Source organism: Rhamphochromis sp. 'chilingali' (genome assembly GCF_963969265.1).
Source record: "Rhamphochromis sp. 'chilingali' genome assembly, chromosome: 6".
Lineage (NCBI taxonomy): Eukaryota > Metazoa > Chordata > Actinopteri > Cichliformes > Cichlidae > Rhamphochromis > Rhamphochromis sp. 'chilingali'.
Genome location: NC_137933.1, coordinates 15,402,228 through 15,422,667, shown reverse-complemented (window position 1 = coordinate 15,422,667; position 20,440 = coordinate 15,402,228). Strand labels below are relative to the sequence as shown.

Genomic DNA, 20,440 nt, shown 5'->3' with positions numbered 1-20,440 from the left:
GATTGCTCTTTATTGGTGCACTTTGAGTTCCGCTAAGCGCACCGGGTGGCCGCTTGAGACCTGCACACGTCATCAAAATATCACTATAACTTCTCCAGTTGTTTTATTTTTTGGAAACCCTGAAAGGACGTGTTGTCATATCTCAGAGTTTAAACATTTATCCCAAATTATCTCTGGAACAGTCCGTTGGCTTGACGGTGGGGGAGATGGAGCATCAGCATACAAACGCGTCGCGCAGCCTCATTTCTCCTCCAACCCCGGCGCAGACGATGTTGTACACCGGTGTAGCCATCGCTTCTGTTTACGGTGTAATCATTGTGTTGGGGCTAATCGGCAACATCACACTCATCAAGACGTTTTACTCTGCCAAATCCGTCCGAAATGTGCCGAATCTCTTCATGTCGAGTCTTGCGCTCGGGGATGTTTTACTGCTGGTGACCTGCGCTCCGGTGGATGCCAGCCGCTACCTGTCAGAGGAGTGGCTGTTCGGCAGACTGGGCTGTAAAGTCATCCCCTTCATCCAGCTCACCTCGGTTGGGGTTTCTGTGTTCACTCTCACAGCCCTGTCCGCTGACAGGTAGGTTTTTACCAGTGTAACTCATCATAACTAGGATAACTTAAAGCAGCATCCATAAAGAAGTTAAACGACTGTATGTCTTCTATTGAAACCACAGGACGTAAAAACTTAATGTCTAAGTAGATATTTACCTGTGTATCGATCCTCGGAAAATTACGCATGACAGAGCTTCTGCTCTGGTCTGTTGCCACGTGTAAGGCTATAAATGCAATCAATAGCTACACAATCATAATTATTTGTTATAAATGTATTAGTTAGAATTAGGAAACTATTGCTATTATATATAACAGTCACTGGTACAGCTTCGTAAAGCAATTAAAAGATGTTCTAAGTTTTGGCTTTTGGTGAAAAACATAAATGCTGCACCTATAATGTTCCTGTGCATCCTGTGCTTCAAGAGTTTGTTATCTGAATAGCCTATAATGCAATCCTAAACCTGATAGAGGAAAAAAATACCTTAAACATATCTTTGACAAGAAACACGATTGTTTACATGTTTGAATGTAAGTATGCGAGGACAATCAATTCATTTTGCTGCACATTTCCTAGACCTCTTTTCTCCACTCCTCTCTAAATAAACAATGTTAAAGGATTTTACATAGAAAGTTTGTTCACAAAAAGCTGCTGACCTCTGAGTTTTCCCAGCTCCAGACTGTTAATGGGACAGGAACACACCTTTGAAAACAACAGAAGCTGTAGATTCCAAACTGGTCTGAGTCAGTCACTATTAAGGAACACTGGTCAATAAGATGGAAATAACGTGAAACGTACTTTGATGGAAACAGGCAATGGGAGATCCTTTATGGGACAAAACCCTGTTTTAGATGCAAGGATGTGGTAGGTTTAATTAATGTCTACTTTTAGATTTCACTTAGAAAGCACTGACTGCCTTGCATGCCTCTACAGAACACACAAGGTCTCTTTGTCTCCTTGTCTAACTGCGCATGCATGTGTGTGTGTTTAATTTACCTCTGTCTGTGTCTTTTAGGTACAGGGCCATTGTAAGACCCTTGGATGTTCAAACATCAACCTCCACTACCAGCATTGTCCTGCAAGCATTGCTTATCTGGGTCTTGTCCCTGATCCTGGCAATACCTGAGGCTGTGTTCTCTGACCTCCACACCTTCAACATCACCTCCACTAATGAAAGTTTTGTTACCTGTGCTCCTTATCCCCATGGAGTTGAACTGCACCCTCAGATTCACTCCATGGCCTCTTTCCTCATTTTCTACATAATACCACTGCTGGTCATATCTGTGTACTACAGTTTCATGGCTCAGAGCCTGATGAGGAGCACCTGCAACCTGCCAGTGGAGGGAAATGTGCATGCAAGACGACAGGCTAGTGTTAAATTTGTTACTTGGCAAGCTATAGATCAGTTTAGGTTATTCTTATGACATGAATCCCCACTAGAAATTTACTGTCAACTTAAAAATGATCGTTGCTTGTCTCTTGTCTTTATTATGCTACCAAGGAAACAAAAACAGTCAAAACAAAAAATTAGGGGAATAATTCTCCATACTGGAAAAAAATGTATTTCCACCATGTTTGTAGTCTTTTAAAATGTACCATATATTTCCCCTGTAAATGTTTGTTATGGTCCTCAAAATCTGAATTAATCTAAACATTTTGTTTTTTGTATGTGAACAGCAGATTGAATCAAGAAAACGCTTGGCCAAGACAGTGCTGGTGTTTGTTGGTCTGTTTGCACTATGCTGGCTACCCAGTCACGTTATATACTTATACCGCTCCTATCACTACTCCCAGGTAGGCAAATATTATTATTATTATTTTTTTATCAGAATCAGAATACTTTATTGATCCCTAGGAGAAATATTGTTGGTTACAGTGCTCCAGTACAAACAGTAACAAAAATAGACAATACAAGAAGTAAGAAATATCTATCTATCTATCTATCTATCTATCTATCTATCTATCTATCTATCTATCTATCTATCTATCTATCTATCTATCTATCTATCTATCTATCTATCTATCTATCTATCTATCTATCTATCTATCTATCTATCTATCTATCTATCTATCTATCGTGCAAAACGAGTGTAGCTATTGCAGTATTTGCACTGTTACAACTCATCCATCTAACACACTGTGTGTTAGGTGGATGAGTTGTAACAGTGCAAATCAGTTTATTTGTTTCTGTCTTTTTGTGTATTGTAAGTGGAACATATCTCAACTTTAAAAAAAATCTATTCTGCACAAAGTTATCTGATATATCCATTGATTTATTAATTTTGGTTCCATCCCTGATCTGAAAATGCCGTCAGCGCTTTTTGATTTAAAATATGCTATTTAAATAGAAATTGTTGTTTTGGAGTGTATGAGAAATCTGTTCCTGTTGGCTCACATAAAGTAGATCTTTTTAAAAAGAGTCAAGTCAGATGAATTTAGGTTTTTTAAAAAATATTTTTAGATACCTCAAATCTAATCTTTTAATCTCTTTCTCGCCTGCCAGGTGGACACCTCGTTGCTTCATTTCGTCTGCAGCGTTGTAGCTCGTATCCTGGCCTTCACCAACTCCTGCCTGAACCCCTTTGCCCTCTATCTGCTGAGCAAGTCCTTCAAGAAGCAGTTCAACCAGCACCTGTGCTGTTGCTGTCGCATCATCATCAAACACTCACAGAGCCCGATACATTACAGTACACGTGTGACTTCTGTCCGCAGCTCAAATCACTCTATGACTGTCATTAATGGTAGGCAGCTCGGACAGGAGGACTGTGTGTGAGCGTGAAAGTGAACTGCATCATGCATGTAGCATATGTTTGTGTGGTTTTCTTGTGGTTTCAGTTCTCCACATGATACAATAAGCCCAAAGAGTGATGTCTTCTCGAAAAACATTACACATCTACACAGTCAATTCAATCAATCTTTTGTTGATGTCCTTGAATCTTTTGCGGTGTGTAATATTTGTCTTTGTTAACTGTTAACTGTCACAAAAAACACAACAGAAATAGAAAAAAACACAAGGAAAGTGTTTCTGGGGAGACAATAAACCGACGGACCAGTTGCAGGAACCCAAAACATGGTAGGTGTGTTTTATCATGATTCATATAATACTGATGACGGATTTTTAGGCTAATAGTTAGGCTAACACCCTTACCTCTCATATTTTCTTTCCTCACAAAACTGATAAATCCTTCACTTCTTTTAAGTGTCTCCCAGTGCAATTCTTAGCATATTTTGGTTCCTGCAACTGGTCTGTTGGGTTATTGTCTCCCCAGAAACACTTCCCTTGTGCTTTTGGAAATCTGTTTTTTCCTATTTCCGTTGTGTTTTGTGTGCTTTTGCAGCGTTTTTCTTATTGCTGGTGTTTTCGTAAGTTGCAGTCCGTTTGGCCTCTCAGGGCCACCGTAGGATAATCATTTTCCTTAAATAAGAAATTTACACAATATATTAATGTTTTCTATAACTGTTATAGGAAGCGAACAGTTATTCAGTGCAACTCATTTTTAATTTTACAGGGCCAATTCACAACAGTACAACATCTCAAAGCGGTTTGCATTGCTGGGTAACGACCCTGCAATACTAGAAGGAAAACCCCAACAATCAGTTTAGCTCCTGTGAGCAAACACTTGGTGACAGTGGAAATGAAAAACTGAAAAGGAGAATACGTGGGCAAATTTAGCTTAAAGACACCAGAATTCAACAAAAGCAAATCTTGAACTAATAATTCAACAGTGTCCTGTTCTTTTAATGACAAAGAAACGGTCCCTAGTGAAAATGTGACCTTTTCATTTCCTACAGACTTAGTGGACTTGCTTTTTTATATAGAGGAGAGGAACAAAAGAGTTTTTTCCTCTCTCTCTTATTTCCCTTGTTTCATGTTGCTGTGTCATCAGCAACATGACTGATTAGTTGGCCAATCATTTTAATTAATATGATGAATTAGAAACAACACCAGCACTGTGTAATTGGATATATCTGGTACTTTTGTCTTCTGCCTTATTTCCCAAAGGAAACAAGAAGGTGAGAAAAACCTCAAGCCTGGATAAATGTTCTGCTTCTTGAGAAATATCTCAAGCTTTAATTCCCAAAGGGAATGAAGCAGACCATTTATCCAGGCTTGAGTCTGGTAGTAGAAGTATACTAGCTTGTGACTCCCCGAGGTTGTTTGCGTCTCCTCCTGGTTTGAACCAGGGATCTTTTGTGTGTTAGCTACCGTACATGTTTTAACCACTGTACCACAAACGGGAAAACAGCTATTGAAACGTTGACACATTCAACAGTATTGTATGCATTTGCTATTATTTTGTTTTTAAAAATAAGCTTATCCTATGTAATCCGTATGCAGCCCCACTGATTTATATGTAAAACTTTGACCAAAACCAAATACAGCTGTGATGCTCACCCTCAGAAATGTATTTTAAATATTAACTGCCTCAGTTGGCATCGTGAGTAGTAAACAGTGAATGTAAATCCACACCTGTGGTATTTGGCAGCACAAGCCACAGCGATATTTTTGTTATGTAATTTTGCATTTAAATGCATTTCTTGGGCAAGTTAAATTTCGAAAACGTCATATAATTTGTCAGACTATCATGTATTGATCACTTTTCTCTTACAACAGGATAAAACTCATTCAAAACCAGAGCCCTTAGTCCTGTTGACCCTGTATATGCTACATATTTTCTACGCCAGCATGCTCACTGGCCATGATTATTCTGTACTGTCACATAACTAGATTTACCATCAGCATGTCACATCCCAATGTCCTAATTTGGTGTTTCACAGTGGGAGAAGATGTTGCCTGTAGTTGTAATACTTGTGTGCATAATTCAGTTTGGGTAGTGTTTGTTTAGTTGTGGTTTGAGCACTTTGCCAAATTTCTGTCCTGCATGGTCTTAACCCCCTACTTAACATGTCATCTGTACAGACAGGCTCATTCGATGAAGAGTCTCAAATGTAAATAGGTTATTAACTTTAACAGTTAAATAAAGTCAGATACAGACCAAATCCGCACACACACTTTCATTTACGATCTGGAGGCTCCCCTAAAAAGCTCTCGGGTTATTTGTTGTATGTTAAATGTTCTGCCAAATGGTGAGATGTCTTCCCAGCATCTCCTCCTGTTCCTCTGTTGCTGTTTGACTTGCTGCTTCTGTAAGCAGTGAAATTATCAATAAATTCCAGCGTGTCTGTTCCATTTGCAGCTGTATACAATGTGTCCAAAGTGTAAATAGACCACCATGTTTGGCAGATAAGGAGGCATGGTCTGGGCCATGAGCTGTTCCTGTTCCTGTTTTTTTCCCTGCGGTTTTTACTCTGTTAGCTTTGTTTCTGTTGATTGTTCATCTGGAAATGTACATCTAAATCCTGCAGAACAGCCTGCATCTTAATGAGCTGTGCAGTCTTACAAGGGGTTTTCTTCACCATCAAATGATTTCTGTTCATTTTTTAGTTACCGCTGCACTCTGGTTAAGTTTAAGTAATGCAATTCAATTAACTTGGTACAAATTTTAACTGTAATTCAACCACTGGCTCTCACTCCTGTTCTCACTGAATGTAGAAAAACTGGGTTTACAAGCTTAAAAAAAATCTAACTGCAGTTAAATTTTCACATGGTTTTTTCAAGCCTGAAAATATGAATCTTGGTGTTTTAGTGTGCATGGCTCTCCCAAGATGCTGACCACATCGAGACATGCTTTAATAAACAGTTTATAATAGTTTAGTGAAAAGTTTATTTTGGCAAATTAACCACCTCTGAATGCTCTTTTCGTCATCTGCACGGTCACGTCTGTCCTCCTCATACATGCCTGTGCAAAAAGTATGTCTCATTGCCTTATATTTTGCTTTCAAAGAGTCACACTTTCTTGCAGCTTTTTAAAAAATGATCTCGAGCAATCGTTCTCTAGGCTTTCGGAAAGTCTTTCGAAGTTTTGGCTGATTTTTCACTCATTTTAATTCTCGTCCTTGTATATGACCGAAGGTTTTGTTGTTTGTTTCTTAAGCCACTTAACACCGACCTATGAATTATTCAAGCATAAAAAGGCATCAAAGTGCTATTATCTGAAGACTTGGCATATCCCATCATAGCTTGCAGCATGTTCATAAAAACTTTAAGGAAATAGGCAAATGGAGGGGAAAAGAAGAATGGTAAGGCCTGAAAAACTATCTGCAGCAGATGAACAGTATCTGAAAGTCATGTCCTTAAGAAATAGGAAAAGACAAAGGAGAGATGCATCTGCTTATTCATCTACTCTTTACTGAAGTCTCATCACAGTATCAGTGGTAACAGGTCTGATGTAGTGTTTGCGCACTACTACTGTGATCTAGTGACAACTCATTCTCAAGCTAACTTATATTTTTTCTTTTCATTTTTCCATCTTCCTCTTCTTCTTTTGTTTTAAGAGTGTCGATTTATGAACAGAGCCTGAAGAACACTTTGAGTTCTCCTGAACTCGTCACACTTTTCACTCAGCTTCAAGGTCTGCGTTTGTGTAGGTGTGACATCCGTTTACTGAAATCTGTATCGATCTATGTGGCTGGCCACCTTGTTATAGTTAAGTGTTAGAAGACAAGCATTTGACATGTGAAAACTGTCAAATGTCATCATGTTTCCTTTTTGTCTGACTTGATGTCAGTATCCTTTAACATGAACTGTGTCTGATGAACTCACTCCTTTAGTCCTCCTGTAACAAAAGAGTGACACATTTTCAAATTCCATGTACATTTTTACCTGATAGTTGACTGATTGATCAGTGACACAAATCCAGTAACCAATCTTTAAAATGTGACTTAACTTTTAAAATATCACAATGTCTACTGCTCACCTCTGTACTGTATCGGACCCAGTAAATTAATGAAAAGGTTAAAGAAATGAAGAAATACTGTGAAGCTCCGACTCTCTGAAAGAAAGATCATTCATGCAGAAGCAAAAACCTTTCTCTGTTCAACAATGTGCTACACTGTAACAAAATTACAGATTATTTCCACTTAATGCACCATATCTTGAATCTTGAATCTTTTAAACAACAGCGCTTTATTTAGTCATTTTCACTTTGTTCACCTCAGGGAGTCAATGATGTAGCACCAATCCCTTCTTTTGGCCGGTGATGTGAGTCTTATATATGGCTGAACACCTTGAGCTTCAGGTAAGATAAGAGATTGAATAAACTGACATCCCTAAAATGAATAAGTTGATCTAACTTAGTCACCTTAGGCAAATTGTACTTAGTTTTTCAAATAGATTTTGCAGTGCACCTGTTTCTGACCAGCTAACTCGTTTTTTTCTCCTTAGACCCTAAATTTAGTTTTTTTTTTAAAAATAAATTTTATTTGAGTTTAAAAGTTAATTTTAGGTATAATTGAAATGAGTATGTTTAAAGAATACTGTAGTTCAGCATTGCTACAATGAATACTTACACATTCAATCTTTTACATAAGTGGTTGTTGTGCCCAAAATGTTGGACAGGATTGGAAGAACAGAAGATAGAAGTTTGAATTAGTTCAAGAAATCTGCTCAAATTTCAGATAAAATAATGCATAATAATGTCACACAAAATATTCACATCATTTTAGTCAAAATGAAATCATCACTGTCATTTTTTCAGTGTTGTAGCTTTAAGTTCTTCATGATATGAAATTTCTACACTTCTCTCATATCCATTTAATATTTTCGAGAAGTAAGAATTAATGGATTTTAATAGATTCAGTTAGCAGAAAATTGGTGAATTAATGCTTGCTTGTAAAAGTGCAAAAATAGCTGTTTCCAATTATGTTTCTCTGCAATTCAAACAGATGAGTGAGGAAAAAGTCATCGCTCAAATTCTGCAGCAAGGGGGAGACAAAACTCTGTGTAGCTGAACTGACCTTTATGAATTTGTTTCCCTGAACTGTGAGACGCGATGACATTCAAACATCGTGGCATTTTGACTCTTTGTGATGAGTGCAAAATCAATTCTGATGCTGCCTAAAACATGTAGGAGACAAAACTGGTGTGCACGACTGAAAATCAATACATCCGCTGAACAACAACAGTAACACATAAATAACCACATTTACAAATGAGAAGTTGTGTTTGTTTTCTGTCTGATTAATTTAAACACTGTTAGAGATGATGGAGGTTATCTGGATGCACATATATAGGACGTCAGATAACAGACAGTATGTCAAATATCACACAAATGGAGATGTTTATTTATATGACAGTCATCAACAATGGAAAAATGGATGTCACGGGTAAATTTCTACAAGGTTATCTAATTATTATTTTTTGCAGTTAAATTCACTTTCCCCAAACCAGCATTCAGTAGATGCAGCAGTTTCAGTCTCGAGTGAGGACAGGCCTCTAACACATAGCACATGAGCAATCACCTCATTCTTTGCAAAATTGATTAAGCTGTCAGTTTGCATTGGGGTTGTGAATGAACAACCTTTTTTCAAGTGCAGTTATTGAGCTGTTGTCTCAGCAGCTGCTCAAGGACACAAAAAAGCTGTTTTGAAGTGAAGTTCTTGTTCTTGCTTCGTTAGAAAACAAGCTTCAGGTTTCCTGGAGACAGCATTGGGTTTTCTTTCCAGAAACGCCCTTTAATACATTCATTTTATCCTCTAAGTCAGTGTATCCCAACTACTGTGCCCTGGAACATAGGTGCGCCGTGGAAGATTATCTGGATCCACCTGGTTAGTACTCTAAGCAATCAGCGTAACGGGTAGAACAATTACATTCTTTTCCACTAGAGGGCAGTACAACTACCTGCTTTAATTAAATGGGTTGCCAGCTTCCAGTAAAAAAGAAGAAGATAAAGAAGAAATTACATAATAGTCATACTGTGTTACAAAACCTATTAGCAATAGATAAACATTTGAAAAGAAAGAGTAGTCAGTCTGAGCTGGATCCTGGAGAACCCATATGAAGGCCCTAGCATAGTGGTCAGAAGAAAGCAAAAAAGGTATACTGGGGACAAACCGAGCCAACTCCACTATGTCTGGTGCGTGGGGAAAAATTATCAATTCGTTTTTTGTGACATTTTGGTTTGGTGGTGTGCTGTGTGATTTTTCTTATGTGAAATATGTGCTGTGGCTCCAAATGGTCTTACTGCTCTAAGCAGTGGCACAGCATGTCAGCAGGGTAAGAGTGCCTTGGCAGTCTCTACTTATAAGCAAAGATTCCAAGGCTTGCTTTTGAATCAATCTTCCACTGATATGCAGATTCTGATTATGTCATGTTTCATCCGTGCAAATGCTTCCGATGTACGCTGTAGAGCAGGGGTGTCAAACTCAAATACACAGTGGGCCAAAATTCAAAACTGGAACAAAGTCGCGGGCTAACAGTAATATTTATTGAAAAACTTCTCCAGATATAAGAATGAATCTTTTCTTATGGACTCAAATAAGTTTTGCTGGAAAACTGAATATGGAACAAGCAAAGCTTAATACTAAACAATATATATATTAGCTGTATAATACCAGTAGGCCAGCTGCGGGCCAAATTTGGCCCGCGGGCCAGAGTTTGACACCTATGCTGTAGAGTAATTTAACATGTTCGCCAGGTACCAAGAAGAACCAGGACCAGGAAGTCTTCATTCAGTGGGTATTATCATGTTAAATTCTCCTGCTTGGGACATTTTTATGCTGAAGTCAAATATTTTGTTCATCACTTCATGCAGATAGGGTACTTTCTCACCTTTTGCCCACAGCTCAGCTTATTGAAATCTCCATAGCTGACAATGCAAGAGTACTCTTTCCAGTAGAAAAGGGGATATCTTATCTTTAAAATCAGTATGACTCACTTACCTCCTTAAAACATGCCGCATCTTTCACAGTTAATCGCACTAATTAAAGAATAAATTCACCATCAATGGCTCTGTGCACCAAAGTGTTCCTTGAATTTTCTCTATCTGATGGGATTAAATACAATGTAATATGAGCAGCAGATCATAAAACCTCAAAAGATCTGCAAACAGCCAAACAGGGCACAGCACTGCTTAAATGAAATGACTACTGGATTACACGCTGTTGCTCTGTGCTTGACAGAATCTGCAGATTTTAATAAGGAGGGAAACACCTGCTTTTTATCAGGGCTGGGTGAAGCACAGCTCCCAGTTTTAGCACTAGCAGGTGTCTTTGAATCTGTACGTCTGCTGCCACTGACGTTCCTGGGAATATTGCTTTCTTTTTTTCAGTTGCAGTTTTCTTTTTTAAGCCTGACCTTTGTGTTTATATTCAACTACTGCTCAGAAGCTTGTCTTTCTTATGAATGTGCATTTTGCTGTTGGTGGCAGGTCCATATACATCCAGCATTCTGCTTTGATGTCTTGAATTTAATCGATATATTTACACGAGTTATTGGCAAATGAATAGCATCAAGGACTTGAACTCATGGAGCAGCAGACTTGGCTGTCAGAGGAGTATAACCAAGGGCTCATTCAAAAATGCATTTGCAAAAACATAAACTCCTGATATAATCCTCACTGTATGATGTCAAACTGGCAAGCTATGTTATAGCAGTGGTTCCCAAACCTTTTTTGCTAGGCCCCCCACGTCCTCCAACCACACACACCCATATTTTGTTTTCAAACTCCATTGCAGTTTATTCCACACCTCAAACCTTTTGTAAACAATTAAAAAAATAAAAGTTAACTGCAATAGAGTACAGGTTGCAATTAAATAAACCACTACCTTTTTTGAAAAAGCAGAAAAACAAACATCTTTAATTATTTTACGTATAGTTGTTTTTGTTTTGTTTTGACTGTGTAAGAATATTCAACATTGTTATCAATATATTTTTCAAAAAATGTCTCTCTGTGCAAAATGGGTTTAAAAACAACTGTGGGATACTGTTTGTCTGTGATTTGAACCGAGCGAACAAATATTGGCAGGATCAGTGTTTTGCCAAGGTGGATCCGGTTTACTCCACCTCCATTACAGACAATTAGATGTGGAAGTAGTGATGCTTTTGGGAACCACTGTGTTATAGCAGTTAAGAGAAGGGCTTTTGAACTCACAGGCCAAACATATTCATGTGCGTTTAAGTTTGAAACTTCTTGGGTCATCATGCAGGGGCCCTGCATTTCACTAATTACAGGGTTCAGCAGTCACAATTTACATTTCCCACACTATGTGACAAATGCTTTCTGTTTTATTTTACAGATTAATACATGGCTATGCTGACATTAAAACAAAAAATTAACACAAAATATTTTTTTAATTAATTATTTTTGACTGAATATTTAAAAATATTTAAAAACATGAACTAAAGTCAAAGGAACAAGATAGTCGGGATTTAAACATGCATCTGAAATAACAACCCTTGACTCAGTGGGTGTTGCTGACTGTATGACTGCATTTTTTAAGAGTGACATGTTTAAAAAACATTTCAAATAGATATCTAAGACAAGCTGAGGTTGTCTTATTTCGCTGGGGCAACTTGTAATTCCTGGTTATATCAGTCTTTATTTTCAATAGGGAAAATTAACCAGTACCTAAAAGGAACAAAACACTTTTTAGTTACTTATGAAACAGTCCAAACATTAAGTTCAAATTATAAAAATAGTCTTTTAATATAAACTATTCAGTGCATAAAACAAATGTACAAATCTTCAATTTTACACATTGATTAAAACAAAATTAAGCATGTTAAACATCAATTAACATGGTCATGTGAGCTAATATAATTAGTTAAAGTGATCTGCATAAATAGGACTGTAAATAAATTATAAGTCTTTTTTCTCTGCCTCCAAACATCCTTGGAGGGAAGGTCGTTGTAGTTTATTCCACAGTGGACGTCTACTTGGGCCATCTGCATCTGTGAAGACAAGAGGAGTCGTTTAGTTCACGCCTCCTTCACCCTGCATGAACCTGCACTCAGCAGGAGTGGATGTTGACATTCATCCTGCATAAATAGCTGCTAGGAATAACATTTTACTTTATACAGTATCTCTCTTGTGTTTTAGTCATCTTCATCTCAAAATTTCTGTATTTTCTGTTTGGAGACTGGCTTGTTATATGTGTAATGATACTTTCCATTGCAGATTAGTATATCTGAAAAACCCATCATTAGTCAGACAAGCCTTGGAGACATGTGCCATTTGCTGTGGCACATCATTTCAGCTCAAACAAACTCTCACCCATCTTTGCCCATACTGGGCTAATCACTGTGGCAGTGATAAAGATGGCTGCTGCCGATGTGAATCTGCTCGCTTGCTGGAAAATGGGGGGATACTTTTTGCTGAACAGAAGCATTTTGGTTAGCAGTAAGTACATTCGCCCTCAAGGTTTTCTGTAAGCAATTCCCAATAAGATCTAATCAAACGGGCCATTTTAAACCAAACCATAATCATTCCCCAAACCAATTATTTTTATTGCCTGAACCCAAGGAAACTGTGACTGAAATGTAAAATTATTATCCAATGAAGCTTTCTGGGAGGCTAAATTCTCCCATGAGTGCCTGTTGATAACTTCCCTTATAGATAAAACCTGAACAGAGATGTCCCAGACTAATTTGCATACTGTTAAGGTCCCTCCCTGGTCTACCTGCATGATGCCTCGTCAAAGCGTTGATGCTTGTGGGCACAGATAGAGGAGTTCACTTGACAGCGATGGGAGGTTCTTGACTGGAGTGTTGGCTCAGTTCTAGGAAGACAGTCACAGCGTTCCACGTCTATCTCACAATCTGGCATCCACGAACTGAGCGGAAGCTCTAAGAAAGACAAAATAATGAGGTAATTTTAGAGCACAAGCAAAGTACGACACAATTAGCTGAATCACTGTATTGTCACAGGGTTATACTTTGATAATCACCTTGCTGAAAAATGAATTTACAACTTTGATTTAAAAAACTGGAATTATGTGTAAAATGTAAATAAAATCTTAATAATAAATAACCCAGATTTTACTCACAAAAGAGCACAGAAAATATATCAAATATTTAAACTGAGTTTAAAAATGAGTTATTTTAAGAAAATATTAGCTAATCCATCCGGATTGTTATCAGTGCTCATTTCAAAAGCCTCCATCTCTGCTGGTGTATCTGTGCATTAGTGCCTCAGGAATTGTCAGTTTGCACATCTGAAATGTACTTTTAAGATCCACATATGCTCCCATTGACATCATTCCTCTCCCAAATATCCATCAGCTGAACTCATCACTTTAATGACCTTTGCAGATTGTTGTTAAAAGAAGAGTGGACGCTAAACAGACATGGTTGCGTTCCCATTTTTTTGTGATGTGCTACTGCATCAATTTCAAAATAATTTAAACTTTTTATGTATTTATGTATTTTATGTATGTTTAAAAGTTGTTCTCAGTTTAAACATTTGATAGGTTGTCTGTGCTGTGAAAATATGGGTTTGGAAAATTTGCAAATCATCACATTCTGCCTTTATTTGCATTTTACAGTGTCCCAAGTTTTTTAGATTCGATGTTGAAGTACTAGTTCACACAAACAGAGAATTAGACCTTGTAAGGTGGGATCTCATGCCAGTCCCGTCTGTTGCTCACAGCCACACATTTGATCCTAACAATGGAACTATTTGAAACGACAGGAACATGTTTGCATACCCGGTGTACTGGAAGGGTAAGGTATGCATCTTTCAGACGAACAGTCCCAAATGAATCCACTGGCACACAGTCTCTTGGAGTCCTCTGCCTGTGACAGCTGGCCCAAAGCACAGCTGCAAACAAACAAAATCACTTGAAAAAGAGGAAAACAAAAGATCAAACAGATTCAGCTGAGAGACACGAGTGGGGTTTGAGACTCACCCATTGCCCCTGTGAGGTTGAGCGTTCCGTCGTATTATTGCAGGCTCCAAACACTTGCACTCTGTATGGTTCGCAACTTTTACTAGCACAGGTTCTGGTACAAACTTGAATGGGATTACACTGAGGACCTAATAATATAAAAATACACACACATAATCACAAATATGCAGGTTTCACTGACTGACTGATGACAAATCGTGGTGTAATTAAAGGATAACTGAAAAGAAAATCTCTTAGTCTTCTGAGATGTGATCACTTACAGTTTTATTAACATATTCAGTAGTTGTGTTTCTGCAGGTGACGCCCTCTTGATTGCAGCAGCCACTACATCTGTCAGCAGCAGCAAAACAAGTAAAGTGAAATGTATGCACCTCCAAGTACGCGGACTGAGCACCTATCATTTTTCTTGTTTGAAGATAGTTCTTCATGTCTAAATGATCATAAAACATAACAGGTATGGAGGACCAAAACTGCCAAAATGAAATGGATGTGCTAGTAAATGCATCAGAACATCAGCAATGTTCTTGGAGAAACAACTGTTGGTGTCCATCAGTCTGGGAAAGTTTATACAGCCATTTCCAAACAATCTGACGTCTGCCATTCTACAGCTAGAAAGATTATTCGCAAGTGGAAAACATTCAAGATTGTTGCCAATCCTTCCAGGAGTGGATGTCTCAGGACACTAAGTCCGAGGTCAGTTACTGTAAGGCACGGAGGCATTTTTGCAGAACTGGAGTCTAATTAACTCCTCTCTATATAGTGTTGGGGAGTAACAGAATACGTATTTAAAATACAAAATATGTACAAAAAAATACAAAATAAAAACTGTATTCCTTTACAGTTACCATTTAAAAAGGTGGTATTCAGAATACAGTTAATTGTTGAAATAAATGGATTACATGGCGGTCTTTTCCTGTTTCATAAGGCTATGCTGTTGAGGTAGGTTAGCAGGGCATAGCCTTATGAATTGTTTTTCCTCCAAAACAATAAGTTCAGTTAGAGCACGCCTCTCTCTCTGTCTCTTGCTAGCAAAGCTGACCCAGATAACAAAGTAAAGCTAGTTGTCAGCTACGAGCCCGACACAGTACCCAACGTATTAGCCAGAGGTGCCTTTACTATGGTTCGGAGCCGCGGACCTGTTTTATATACGCGCGGAATAGTTTTCTATACGAGATCGCTGCAAACAGTGCAGGCTTACCTAATGTCCACCTACTGTTACTCATTTTATATTAAGATTTAAAAATGTAGTTGGTATTGTTAAGGCGAATAACCTTCAGTAATAGTAATAAATCACACAGCAAGAGTACATTCATGTAGTTGTAAAATACTAATATAATGATAATATATTAAGTAATCCAAAGTATTCAGAATACGTTACTCTCATTAAGTAACGTACCAGAATACGTTACAAAATACATTTTGGGCCATGTATTCTGTAATCTGTAGTGGAATACATTTTAAAAGTAACTTTCCCAACACTGTCTCTGTATAGAGATTTGAATGTGAAGCGATCTGTCCAACATCTAAAAGTTGGATCAAAAAGGGTTATGCAACAGGACAATGATCGCAAGCACAACTCTATAACAGAAAGGATGAAAAAGAAAAGTGTTGCAGTCAAAGACCAGGCCTTAACCTGATTGAAATGCTATGATGAGAACTACACAAGTCCTGTGAAAACCTTTCAGTTTTTTCAGTGTATACGGTGATGATCCCTTTTGTTATTGGTGTCATTTCTGGATTCATGCTCCATCTTAAACAAACCTGTGGACAGACACACAAGGTGGCTTGAAGAACACTGAGTGGTCGGTGCCCAGCTCCTTAGCCACGTCAACACAGCTTTCCCTGGGCATGCACTGTGTACGCTGCCACTCTTCGTCTATGGCTTAATAGGAAAAATGCAATGTTTCAATGCAAATAAAACATAAAGCCTTGCACATTACACGAAATATGTAGATATCAACCTGTAAGAATCTCCAAGCTGTAGGATTCAGCAGCAAAGCGCGTGGAACGGTGTGACCCCACTGAGAGAGGAGAAGTGAGGGTCTCTGGCTGCTGTAGTCTAAGTCGACACTTCCACAGTTTCCAGTCAGGAAAGTCTGCGAGTCGTAGCAGCTCATCCAGGCTCGAGGACGACCGCACCTTCCTTTCCCACTGTTGGATTACTTGCTGCAATGACAGACATTCTATTTGAGATCTTTGGTTGTTTTGGGATGGAGGTTTTAAATCGATCCAATACTGGGCATTTATATAGCTTAAATAGGTACACTAGATCTATTAGGAGGAGCGCACAAGTATGATTAGAGCCACCTCAGTGATAAATGGAATTTCTTATTCAGCAAGTTTAATTAAGACACCATGCTTTAAAAGATAAAATACAGGTAGCTCCTTTATTTTGTTTTTATTTATTTATTTATTTATTTAATTTTTCTCATTTTTGCCTCACTAGTGTTTGAAGTGCAGACCTGGAGCATCAGTTTAAGGGGTTTGACAAAAGTTTTGGAGTAACTGCTTGAGGCTTACAACCATTTTTAGAGGCTCAAAACGAAAGTACTAGAATTTAAGGATTGAGTTTAATACTTGGATGAAAATCCTTTGCAGTCAATGAATGCTTTAAGACTGGACCCTGTGAACATCATCATGTGCTGCATTAGGTCTTTACTGAAGCCACCTTCAGTTTCTCCCTGTTTTGGGGTCTTTCTGCCTTCAGTTTTGACTTTCCTAACTGCCAACCAGATGGTTGACTAGGCCACTGAAGAAAATCCAATTTTCCCATTATCCTTAGTTAATCTTGGTTTCATCTGTCTAAAGAATTTTGTTTCTACCAGAACTGATCAGGCTCTTGTAGATGTTTTAAGGCAAATTGTGTATTTAATGTTCTTGAATGTGACCAGTGGTTTGCATCACATTGTATTCACACTGCAGTTACATTTATGAGTCTATTGATTGTGGACTTTTTTCCTATTCAAGTAACTTCAAGGTAAACTTCAAGGTTAACCTTGGGTTTTTTGTACTACAAAGGTAGCTCAGTGTTAGACACCATGGTAATTTATGCTGCAAATCTAGATTAGAGATCAACAGGTATGGATTATTCAGTCACCAGATACTGATTCGGTTTTTCAGAGAATGCTGATACTACAGCTGATCTCTGTGCATGAATAGTAGGAGGGTCTACAGTAATTCATTAGTGTCAAATGTCTGTGTTTCCCTGGTGATCGGTAAGAAACATATATTAGATGAAAGTTACCAACTTGGTTTTTTCCCTCTGTTTGCAAACAATTTTACAACAACTAATGTTGTTCTACTAGAAGAAATCTATTATCTTAAACAGAGCACCTATTTGCAACCTACTTGCTGAATTTATACGAAATGCATATGTAGACTAAGCCGACATTTGAATTTTATTTTTATAATTTATTCTGTACTCCAACACTAAGCCTGCCGCGGAAAAAAAATTGATCTGTCTTTCAATTTCATTTAATGAAATACTTTCTTTTAATCCACTAGACAAAGTCAGTCAATTATTCAGTTATGTTTTAGCCTCTTAAAATTGGGAACTATTCATAAAAATGTCTGTTAATTAGGAAAGTTTTGTAAAATTCCTTGAATTAAAGGTGACAGTCTGCACATCTTGATTCTTTGATGTAAAATCCCCTGTAGTGGTATACGGGTGCAAAACTGCAACAAAAATGAATCTTTGCCAATAAATTATAGGAGTAACTTAATTCTTTTCACTTCATGTTTGGCAAAGTTTCATACTTTCAACTTCCGACATCTTGACAGTCACATGGGGGTATAAGCAACTTTTAGTGAACAATGAAGGATTTCCTGGGAAAATCCCATATGCTGATCATTAGCATGTTAGCCGTTTCACCGTTAGCATTCTACAAAAACACTGCCTATCCTGTATGCACATCCTTCGAGAGCTGCTAGTGTGGCGTCAGACGCACTGGGTTAAAAAACAACCAAATGGAGCATAAAACTAAATTCAGTAACAGCTGCCACAGAATACTTGCTTGTTACATTTCCCTGCCTCTGAAGACTGCTTAAAGTTTCCTAACTGTGCTTCCTGTAAGCGGTTTCCTTGTTAACCATTTAAGCCCATGTTGGCCAACATGCATATGCCAGACTTACATGAACACTTTTTTTGTTTGGAACTCCATAAACAGCTGTGACTCAAAACCAAAACGCTGTACGTCATGCCACCGCAGAAGTGATGATGTTGACAGAATAAATTGAAAATACAATGAATAAGACATGTGAGTAACCTTTTATGAAACACAACCAAGTTTTTTTCTCACTCCTCGTAAATCCTGTAAAGGATTACAATTTTTAGCGCTCTGTTGTTGTGTTGACATGCTAAAATAGAGTAAAACACTAAAGAGCAGAGGATGTGAACTACCCAAGCAGGAGAAAGGAGAGAGTTGAGTTAAAATTTTGGAATTCCCCAGTCCCATTTTTTGTGGGGTGTAAGTCAAAGCGTGACACCAGATGGTAGGTCTATAACAGGGGTGGCGGCACGGCAGGATGGATGGTCACGGGCTCCACAGTGCTCGGTTTATTTCCTCTGGACGGCTATATGGATCGAAACCCTCTGATGGGATCAGAGTGTTACAAAAGAGGAGGGTGGGGCAGGTTTGCTTCTACTTAAATGTGAAAGACGTCAACAAAAAAACGGGAAGGGACAGAGAAGGAAGATGGGAACCTAAAAGAGGCTGAATTTTTTGGTGTGGAAATGACTAGTGATGAAGGAAATTATGTAAAAAAAAGAAAGAGTTAAATTATTTTAAAAAAATCCCTCAAATGTAACTACCATGTTAGCTGCACATTTACAATTGTGGTTTCAGCTGCAAATAAACATGTTCACATGTGAATTTAATGGGATCGCAGTAACTGTGGCAGTATAAGTTTGTAAGGCAAAAACAAGGACGAAAGAAGGAAAGAAGCAGCAAAAAAAAAAAATGAAATGGCTCACTTCAATCAGCTGAAGTTACAGATCAACTTGCACTTTTTCTCACAGACGTTTTACATGTTTTCATAGTTTAGACAGAACATAAACGTACAAACGAGCCGCACTCACCCTGTTTGCTTCCTCCCTGTGTGCGCTGTGGCCCACATGTATCCAGCTGAGCTCCACCACTAGAGTCACCAAGCAAGAAATTCTCCACAGAGTCCGTTTCATCTTCATCATCATCCTTTGACGTTCTTTCTGAGGAAGCAATATGATCTTGGTTCCTTATGCTGCTGGCAGAGAGCACTTAGAGCTGGCTGCCTCTCTGACTCGGTTTCCCAGACCAGCTGAGTCCTTCAGACCACACACAAACACAAAGTCCTCTCAGACCAGGTATGTCCAAAACAAACTCTTGGTCTTACAGACAAAAACTAGTGTGCGTGAGCCAGGCGTAACCTGTCACGGCCACCCAGACACCCTCAAGCCAAATGGAGAAAGGGGGTGTTTAAAACAAGCACCTCTTCCTGTTGAAGCTTTAATAAGAAGTTGAGACGTCCAGTTAAGTGCTGAGGCTATTACAAGTTAAACCTTGCAAATTACCTCAGACAAAAAGAAAATGAAGGTTATCCTGAAGACTTCTTATCAACACACTCTGTTTTAGATTCAAGGCCGATGATATGCTTAAAGGCCTGTGGCTGGATAAACTAAACAAAAACCTCTGTGTTCAGACTTCTAGGTTCCTTGTAACTGCTATGTTACAGTATCCGTATTGAAAATTCTCCACTATCTGTCTTCATTTCTTCCTGCTGTGGTGTTTCGATGCCTCTTGAGTTCCAGGAGGCTTGAATGCCTGTCTTTCCTTCACTGCTGCCGGTCTTGCAGCCTCAAAGTGCAGCTTTTTATGTTCCTCGTGTTCCCGTTTTCCCTTTTTTAATGTCCGTCTGTCAAGTGATCAAGTCCCCTGCCTGTTAAATCCCCCTACCAATGTCCTTTCTTCTGAAGCTGCCAAACCACACACAGCCAAAGAGCAACACCATGTGTTTTAAATGTGATCCAGACCGCTATAACATGTAAGGGGAAACAAGATGCCGGCACCACCCCTGTCTCACAGACACCACACCCACACACCCCTCCAAGCCCATTTGTCTTTGAATGTAATCCACTAGCAACATGTGTGCTGTGAGGACATATAAATA

General features: G+C 38.5%; 2 protein-coding genes across 2 annotated transcripts; one reads left to right on the top strand and one right to left on the bottom strand.

The window, feature by feature from the left end:
* Positions 1-3,982, top strand: grpr (gastrin-releasing peptide receptor). The gene is made up of 4 exons (XM_080885521.1): positions 1-577; positions 1,566-1,917; positions 2,231-2,344; positions 3,054-3,982. The coding sequence occupies exons 1-4, from the start codon at positions 207-209 to the stop codon at positions 3,321-3,323; spliced, it is 1,107 nt and encodes a 368-aa protein (XP_080741647.1). The 5' UTR covers positions 1-206; the 3' UTR covers positions 3,324-3,982.
* Positions 3,983-12,196: 8,214 nt separating this feature from the next.
* Positions 12,197-20,263, bottom strand: vegfd (vascular endothelial growth factor D). Its single transcript, XM_080884357.1, has 8 exons — positions 19,374-20,263; positions 16,258-16,462; positions 16,058-16,178; positions 14,557-14,626; positions 14,297-14,424; positions 14,096-14,208; positions 13,070-13,235; positions 12,197-12,341 (listed from the first exon to the last, which is right to left on the bottom strand). The coding sequence occupies exons 1-8, from the start codon at positions 19,485-19,487 to the stop codon at positions 12,323-12,325; spliced, it is 936 nt and encodes a 311-aa protein (XP_080740483.1). The 5' UTR covers positions 19,488-20,263; the 3' UTR covers positions 12,197-12,322.
* Between the last annotated feature and the right edge of the window lie 177 nt (positions 20,264-20,440).